The sequence below is a fragment of the Triticum urartu genome, chromosome 2 (genome assembly GCF_003073215.2).
Source record: "Triticum urartu cultivar G1812 chromosome 2, Tu2.1, whole genome shotgun sequence".
Taxonomy (NCBI): Eukaryota; Viridiplantae; Streptophyta; class Magnoliopsida; order Poales; family Poaceae; genus Triticum; species Triticum urartu.
This window is the reverse complement of record NC_053023.1, coordinates 564,584,501-564,593,485: the sequence shown is the minus strand read 5'-3', so window position 1 is coordinate 564,593,485 and position 8,985 is coordinate 564,584,501. Positions and strand designations below refer to the sequence as shown.

General features: G+C 45.0%; 2 protein-coding genes across 5 annotated transcripts; one reads left to right on the top strand and one right to left on the bottom strand.

Annotated features, from left to right (window-relative positions):
• Positions 1-260: 260 nt before the first annotated feature.
• On the bottom strand, positions 261-5,209 carry LOC125538791. 4 transcript variants are annotated; one of them, XM_048702079.1, is made up of 2 exons: positions 3,790-5,209; positions 261-734 (listed from the first exon to the last, which is right to left on the bottom strand). In XM_048702079.1, exons 1-2 carry the CDS (start codon positions 5,058-5,060, stop codon positions 539-541), a joined length of 1,467 nt encoding a protein of 488 aa, XP_048558036.1. In that variant the 5' UTR covers positions 5,061-5,209; the 3' UTR covers positions 261-538. The 4 variants fall into 4 exon arrangements, with proteins under 4 accessions (XP_048558036.1, XP_048558037.1, XP_048558038.1 ...); XM_048702080.1 differs by having other exon boundaries at positions 608-932; XM_048702081.1 differs by having other exon boundaries at positions 608-920.
• Positions 5,210-5,380: 171 nt separating this feature from the next.
• Positions 5,381-7,988, top strand: LOC125538793 (DNA-directed RNA polymerases II and IV subunit 5A-like). The gene is made up of 4 exons (XM_048702083.1): positions 5,381-5,692; positions 5,774-5,950; positions 6,051-6,164; positions 7,523-7,988. The coding sequence occupies exons 1-4, from the start codon at positions 5,492-5,494 to the stop codon at positions 7,646-7,648; spliced, it is 618 nt and encodes a 205-aa protein (XP_048558040.1). The 5' UTR covers positions 5,381-5,491; the 3' UTR covers positions 7,649-7,988.
• The last annotated feature ends 997 nt before the right edge of the window (positions 7,989-8,985 follow it).

Below are 8,985 nucleotides of genomic sequence, written 5' to 3'. Positions count from 1 at the left end.
ACGAGACCAATACTGTTCATATAAGGTGCAGATGAATAAAGGTAACCTGGAAAATTAGTACTACCGACATATGGAAGTGCACGCATAGCAATACTGCTCAAGTAAGAAGGTAACGGAATAATTAGCAAGCAGAATTAGAAACCGTGCCAAACTGCCAATCTCCTTTAATACTTGTCAACCTCCAAACTGTAATGTTGCGTCAAGCAATCAGTTGGCTGGAAAACCTGAACCTGCAATCTGCTAAGAAACTCTGATTTGCCTTTTGAGGGAACTACGGCGGGCATAAAGCCAGCCTGAGCCAAAGTTTGAAAACAGTGAACAAGCTTCTTTTTACAAAGGAGAGCAGGTAAAGACTAACGGAGATTAAAATAACTTTTTACAAGCTGAAGTAAAGAGCAGAGGGAAATTTCACGCAGAGAGAGGCCTATTCTATGTACATGCAAAGTTGCAAGTTCGACTCTGACCAGTGCCAAGCTTTATTATAACTGTTTTTTTTTTTTTGAGGAACTGGCAAAGCTTTGCTTGTTTTGCTTCAATTTTACTTCATTCTCCGCGCATCAAGAACAACAAGCCTGGCGAAACAGGTGCACCCACCCACTCCCCTCATCCTCTCCTTCCGCCGACCTCCCCGTGATTTCCAATGTAGGGTGTTGACTGATTGACGATGTTGGTAATGTCCCTGCAGATCTACGTCTTCTTCCCGAATCCAAGCCAGGCATGAAGACAGGCAGGAGCTACATCGACAAGATGAAGCAAGATAACGTCATCAGCGGCATAGTCGTCGTGCAGCAGGCGCTAGTAGTAGCAGCAGCAGCAGCAGTAGATAAATGCATCAGCAGATTTCTTCAACATCTCCTATTGAGTCTTTAATCCATCCATTCTCTATTGCTCGCTTTACTTCTTCCTCCTCTAACTTCTTGCTGAAACCAAGGCTTCATCAAAATACAGAGCAAACTTAGGTGACAAGGCGGCTATGGTAACTTGTTTCCCCAAACAAACAAAATCATTAGTGTGAGAAGCAAACATAAGTTGTCTCAGAAAATACATAAGCGCAGTCCAGATATTCAAACGGATGTAATAATTTGCTCCGCTTTATCTACTTGGCGTGTGAAAGAGATTTAACAATCCAATCTCATGTACATGAAACTCTACAGCAATCCACTATGATGACTATCATAATGGTAGATGCTCTAAACAGCTGCTGATGGAGAAATACATGTTAATAGCTGAATGAATCTGAAGTGCAAAAAGTATGTCGACACTTGATCATGCAGAGGATGAACGCCAGAGGCTATCGAGCAGGACCAAGTGTTGTTGTTTGCAAATGTAGACGTGAGCACAAGTCAATAAACCGAGATTATGTCGGACCATGAAAATAACAATAAACAGGATTCATGACATATATTTTTGGAGATGTCAGTCACAGAGAAAACTACAAAATAGATAGCCCTTATGACACAAAGTGCAATGTCATTTCTTTTGGCTATTTGTTTTACATCACGTAATTTGTACTCCCTCTGTTTTCACAATATATCCCTGTTGCACAAACTGAGGCACAAAGTTTATGTAATTATGTGGTATCTGATGGAACCAGAACATCCTTGCCACTACTTGATGGACAAACTACTATGCTACCTGATCGAAGAGAATATATTTCCACTCTATCGGATACTGATTAAATATTGTACTTCTTAAGCAAGCATGCATGAGACATATTGTTACATGAAAATATGAAGTGCTCTGAAAACAATGTATCATAAGCAGTCTAAATATTCAAACGCATGTAATAATTTGCTCTGGTTTATCTACTTGGGCCTGTGAAAGAGATTTAACAATCCAATTTCATGTTACATAAAACTCTAGAGCAATCAACTCTGACAAATATCATAATGGTAGATGCTCTAAAGCAGCTGCTGATGGAGACATACATGTTAATAGCTGAATGAATCTGAAGTGCAAAAAGTATGTCAACACTTGATCATGCAGAGGATGACCGCCAGAGGCTATCGAGCAGAACTAATTGTTGTTGTTTGCAAATGTAGATGTGAGCACAAGTCAATAAACCGAGATTATGTCAGACCATGAAAATAACAATAAACAGGATTTATGACATATATTTCTGGAGATGTCAGTCACAGAGAAAACTACAAAATAGATAGCCCTTATGACGCAAAGTGCAACAAATGTCATTTCTTTTGGCTATTTGTTTTGGGGCGTGCTAGGCGTCGGCCGGCGGATCTTTTTAAAAGATCCACCGCCTCGCGAGCCGTCCGATCTAGGTTGTCTTTGCAACAAGGGCATTGTTTCGGAAACAACGGTGACTATTATAACAAGGGCTTTGTTTCAGAAACACATCGATGACTATTGCAACAAGAGCTTTGTTTCAAAAACATTGGCGACGTTACAAAAGCATCTCTGTGTATGGGTCCCTTCTTTACAACAAGAGCTTTGTTTCAGAAACAATTATTGCAACAATGGCTTTGTTTCACAAAAATGCTGCGCAGGGCCGGGGCGGATCAGTAGGGAGGGCTCCCCCGACACCGACATCATCAACGGAGAGGCCATGACCTGCGTCGCGCGCCACTAAAACGACGACTGGGCCGCGCGGATCTCAGTCACTTTCGCCGACGTCGGGTGGTGACTTGGAGATCCCGATCTAGATGCAGGGCACGGAGATGTGAGCGGCAAGGCGGCCGGCTGCCCGTCCGACGACAAGTGAGGCGGCGAAAGAAAAGATGAGGGATGGAATTGGGACGGCGAAGGCCTGCCTCGCCGGCGAACGACGACGGTTGGATTGGCCGGCGGCGAGCACGGGTGAGCACCCGCATACCTGGCCATGTAGTCCGTCTGCAGCAACTGTTGAGTTGCAGAAGTGCTTCTGAAACAGAGGTGGAGTTGCAAGAATCGTGACGTAGATGAGGGTGGCTCCTGGCCGTCCGATCAAAACAGATCGAACGCCCACGGAGGCGGTTGACGTGCACTGAAAGATCAGTCGGGTGAATACAAACGTTTCCCATTTGTTTTACACCACGTAATTTGTACTCCCTCTGTTTTCACAATATAAAATGTTGCACAAACAGAGGCACACAGTTTATGTAATTATGTAGTATTTGATGGAACCAGAACATCCTTGCCACTACTTGATGGACAAACTACTATGCTACCTGATCGAAGAGAATATATTTCCATTCAATCGGATACTGATTAAATATTGTGCTTCTTAAGCAAGCATGCATGAGATATATTGTTACATGCAATTAGTGTTTGCTTTAGTAGTACTACTTACAAGTTAATGTTTAAAATATTCAGTTGTGTTTTACACTGCCTAATAATGTCTTTATTCAATTACCTGACCGACCTGTGTACGATACTGATATCATGTTCAAGAAGATCGGCATCAATATAAGAGCAAATGTAAAATTCTACTTGTTACCAAGGGAAATATAAATAATAGTAAGTACAGAATATAACTACCATATTAAAAATCGGATGACTAATCAATATTTAAAAGGTGAACTCGCTATTTACAACATTGTGTGTTGCTATGATGTGATACAACAAACCATGGTTCACAGGATTAATTTGTCATTTAGCTAATATAAGTTTTCCTAAGCTTATTATCTAGCAATTAAACATCGCATTCTGTTGAGTTGAGTTCAAAAATTAACAAGAACATAAATGAGAGATGAGTAAAAGTAGTACTAGACAACACTAAGAAATGCTACAAGATGGAAGATTTAACATTAACATGAATGGCAAGGATAATCACATAACATGAGACTTAAGTACCTTTTGATGGCATGCTTATCCAAGTACATGGTGAATTGGCTGGGGATGAAGGAGATGGAGTTGACGGAGACGGTGGTGAAGAAGGTATTGCGGACAATGTCATCCCAGGTCAGGTGTTCTTCTGCTGCTGCTTGGTTTTCTTTTTCTTCGTTGGTATAGAGGGTGACTGCCCCAAGCGCCTTCTTCCTCAGATTGACCTCAACCAGCCAGAAATTGCGGTCTCTATTATTCAACACAAAGCAGACAACATCATGATCAACCAAGTTCATGATAGGAAACTTTGGCAGGAGCAGTGGCAGGCGCTTGTCAGAGGAAAGAACATTCTCGAGCTCACGGGCTTCCATGGTGGCATCTTTTTTCCATATCCCGTTGGACAGATTCCATGTCCTGATTTTGACATCAGAAGAATGTATATGCACGCTGCGGCCTGCAGCATCGCTGATACAAATGAGCTTAACCATGCCGCTGTCAGTGACACACACACGGCGTGCTGGGTCAGGGACCCCTGGGTCAATATAGAGACGACGAGTGTCCAGATCTGCTGGCATCGAGACATAGCGGGGCGGCCTTGTAAGATCTCCATGCACGGTGACAAACAGCAAGCCGAGGTAGCAATCGACCCAGCACAAGGAACCGCCAAAGGGGATGACGGAGTCGGTATTCCAGGAACCATACAGAAAGTCAGGGACGCCCTTGCCATAAGGCATCTGCAGCGTCCTGAATTCCCATTCCATGGCCTTCCCAGGTGCATGGTGCAGCAGGCAGAGCTCGCCCCATGAATAGAGCTCGGCCACCGTGAACTCCTCCTCGCCGTAGCACAGCAGGCCGATGTTATCGCTGTTCATCGTCCGCTGTTGCTGGTACCGGTACGGGAGGAAGAGCTTGTCCACTTCCGGGTTCACTTGCCCACCCTTGAAGCAAGGCGGGAGCCGCCTTAGGAACGGGCGCTTGCCTGGGCGGCCGGGGGCCGTGTAGACGAAGTAATCCATGGGGTAATAGTTGGGGCGGCACTGGTCAATGTGAGGGACATAGGTCTGGAAAAGTATGGAGCGGCCATGAGCCGCGAGGACGGAGGGCGGTTCCAGCAGCTTCATCTCTGGCCTGAGCCCATCTGGAAAGTGGAGGTAGAGACGAGACACGGCGGGAGGCGGAGCGACCCTGAGGGAGACGGCGATGGGCCTACCGGTGCAGGTCTCGGAGACCTCCGATGTCGTGCCGTCGGCATCTGTGTCGTCGCCCGGCAAGGTGCAGTGGGCGATGCGATCCAGCATCACCCAGGGCAGGTCAGGGATGGGGGTGTCCGGCGGCTGTTCGTCCCCACCACCACCACGGCCGCCACTACGAGTCAGGGCGCGCGGCGGAAGGCCAATTAAGATCTAGGGTTCGCCGTGGCCGTGTTTCGTCGGAGCCGCGGAGGAAAAGAAGGTAGGGCCGGCCCAGCCCAGATCATTGTCCGGCCCAAACCAACCCCTAGCGTGCAACAGAGGACCGAACCATTTCTCAAAAAAAAAAACAGAGGACCGAACCGAAGCGAACGACCCGTAGCTCGGTCTCGGGGTCCGGCTCCAACCGACCCTTCTTCCTCAATCCTCGCTACTCGGCGCCGGTGTCTCCTCCCCTTCTCCCTCCCCCCAAAACCCTACCTCCGGCCCTTCCTCCTCGAAAGGCAGGCGAAAAATTCGCGCGGGCGATCGGCCAAGGGATGGCGGCGGCGGAGGGGGAGACGAGCCGGCTGTTCCGCGTCCGGCGCACGGTGATGCAGATGCTGCGGGACCGCGGGTACCTGGTGCTGGACGCCGACGTCGACATGACCATGGGCGAGTTCGTCGGGCGGTACGGCGACCCCGTGCGCCGCGACGACCTCGTCATCAACCGCGCCAAGAAGGACAACCCCGACGACCAGGTGCGTCCCCACCTCCTCCCCGACGATTTCCGTACTAGCTAGGGCGTCGGCTGATTGACGGCGTTGGCAATGCCCCTCCAGATCTACGTCTTCTTCCCGAACGAGCCCAAGCCCGGCACGAAGGTGGTCACCAGCTACGCCGACAAGATGGCGCAGGAGAACGTCCCCAATGGCATACTCGTAGTGCAGCAGGCGCTGACCGCCTTTGCCCGCAACAAACTGATCGAGACCGCTAAATTCCGGCTCCAGGTCTTCCAGGTCGCGCTCTACATTCATGCCTCGTGCTCGTATGACTAATATCCAGTGTCTCTCGCCATGGGAACCGGTGGCTGACGTTTAATGTAGCGCTGTCCTGCAGGAAGGGGAGCTTCTTATAAACATTAAGAATCACGATCTGGTTCCCGAGCACGTGCTCCTCACACCGGAGCAGAAGAAGACGCTGCTGGAGAAATACACCGTGAAAGAAACTCAGGTCATACAAATTTGCCAATCCTTTGCTCACTGTAACTGACCTGATATTCTGATCAATGCAAGCATGACATTATGTGAAATGTATTCCTGTTTGAGCCATAAAGCAGTTAATCATTGTGAACAAACAATTATAGCTATAAACTGTGACCTGTATTCCAGCATACCTTCATGTACATATTCCAGATGGTTGGGTTGGGATAAAACATATTATTGATTTGAAAGAAAAGGTTCCGTCTACTTAAGCTATAATTCACCAACCAACTGGGGCATTTTATTTTATCCCATTACCTGGTTTGTGTAGATGGTTTTTTGTCCTGACAAGCAGCAGTTTTGCATGTTAGTATGCCACATAGGAGGCCAAGGGTTTTGTTAGACCCCATGTACCAGGATCATATCCCTTAATAACGCAATAGTAAGGACACAATCTTATATAATCCTACTTGCAGAACTACTAGGGCATACATATCCTGATGCATGCACAAATAGTAGATAAGCCATTTCTGATAATAAGATTCATATACATATGTGGATGAATATCCTGGCTAGCTGTTAATTTACTTTAGGTATGACAACTGTTAGGTCATGTTGGTTTCTTACTCTTAAATCATCTTGATTCAACAATTATGGTTGATCGTAATTTAGAAACATGTGTATTCTATATTGTCATGTCTAGAATCAGGACTAGCAGCAAACTGATCATGTGTAAGACCTTAGCTGAGATGCTACTTTGATGAACATAATATGGTGGTGTTGTGAAAAGCTGAGATTGTGAGACACAGGTGGTAGCGGGATAAGCTAGTAGGTTGGACACATCAGAAGCTCTTTTAGAACTTAAAAATGATATATGGTCTGCTTCAGATGTGTTGCTTTCAGAGTTAATTTGTTGTTAAGGGTTCTTATATACATGAGCATTATGTATCCCATAGGTTAGTGGTCTGTGGGTGTTCTGCTGACACTGGTCTGTTGCCTATTTTCTACAGCAGTATTTGATCTGTTGGATAACGTCAGGACATGTGTACTGGAATTTGCAACACTCATATCAGTTTCGGTGTACTTGTTCGTTCTTGTGCGATGTTTGTTAAGTGTAAGAGGCGTAATGCTCTGAACTTAGTAGGAAGCTGCATTGGTTAAGTGTAGTGTTGCTTACCCCTTTCACTTGGTAGTGGTTGCACGTTTGAAAAGTTTGGGCACACATGTCTTTTTTTTTGTTTTTGTGACAAAACACTAGGAGCTCTTACAATCAATGATATAAGGCGAAATGTTGTATGTGCACTAGTAAAGAAAATGCAGATATTAGCTTTTATTGTTATAGTGGTACTCTAGGTTCTGATGATCTTGTGCTGTCTTGTGATGACGCAGCTGCCTCGCATTCAATATACGGATCCAATAGCAAGATACTATGGCATGAGGCGTGGACAGGTCGTGAAGATCACCAGGCCCAGTGAGACTGCTGGAAAATATGTGACATATCGCTATGTTGTCTGAGCTCCACTACATTCTTGAGGGTCAGAGATGTTCTGCAAGCACTGCCAGTTAAAATGCTTCCTCCCATGCTAGCTCCTCAGTAGTAGACTCTTGTTTTCTCGAGGAACAGAAGTACTTTCTGAACCGCCTTAGTGCTCTGTCTTTACATCCACTTGTCAATTTGGCATGACTCTGTTAGCTAGCATCTAGACACAGATTTCAGTAGTTTTCTTTTTCTTTTTCGACACAGCTAAATAGCTCTTTGCTACCCGAAATAGTCGGTCTAATTCGCGGAGTTCAACTTAGTGCTCCTGTATTTATATCTGAATGGTATGAGCATGCCTTCTGGGACCGTTGTTTATCTGACAAGCAAAGAAAAGCTGCAGCATCAGGAACGTGGGATATCTGCTAAATGACGCGGTATGAAGACAATGGCAGCAGTGTGGTGAACCTGCAGCTAATTTGCCTTACCGCCACTCCAGCTGATCAACAAACCCTTTTTCTGTTAATAGTGCAATTGTAGAGATAAAACAGCTATACGTAGAATTTACAAAAAAGAAAAACTTAAAAATAGATAAAACATTGAGATTCTCAAGCATTTTCATCTCGGAATACCTAATCCCATTAACTTCAGAAAATATCTACACGAAGATTTAAGAAAACCAGAAAACAAGCCTGCAAATGCGAACAAATTTTTTTAGCCACTTTGCAATAGCTAGGCGGGCAGTGGAGGCATTAAAACAGTGACAGTGTCGTAAGTATTCCAACACCAACAACAGGCAATGGGCCACAAATGCCAACAAGAATTCTCCAACAACTTTTGAGCCACCTTTTTTACTGTTGAGAAACCAGTAGCACACCCTTCTTTGGAAGAGAAATTTGACAAAAAGGCACTCACTCCTTTTGCCTTTCTCCAAAGGACGTCTCTTTGGTTTAGAGGATTCTTGTAGGAATTTCATAGGATAGGGTTTTTATAGGAAAAATTCTTTTAGAGCCCTTTGGTTTGTAGGAATGGAATCCTATTTCTATGAAGGAATTCTTCCTATCCTCCACATTTCATAGGAAAATAAACATTAGCCTAGACTCAATGGAAAAAATCCTATGATGCGAATCAAAGAGCATCTTCTTTCCTATTCCTACTCATAGGATTTGAGATACATGTTATCTCATTTTCTATGACTTTCCTATTCCTACGATTTTTCTACCCTATGAACCAAAGGAGACCTTAGTTCTGTCTTTGCCAACAACACACATTTTAAGTCCCACTTAGACAAAATAACACAATTTGAGTTAATTTTCTCCACATTTTTGTGACCACACCGTCATATTATTTTGAATGGAATCTACTAAGATGCTAA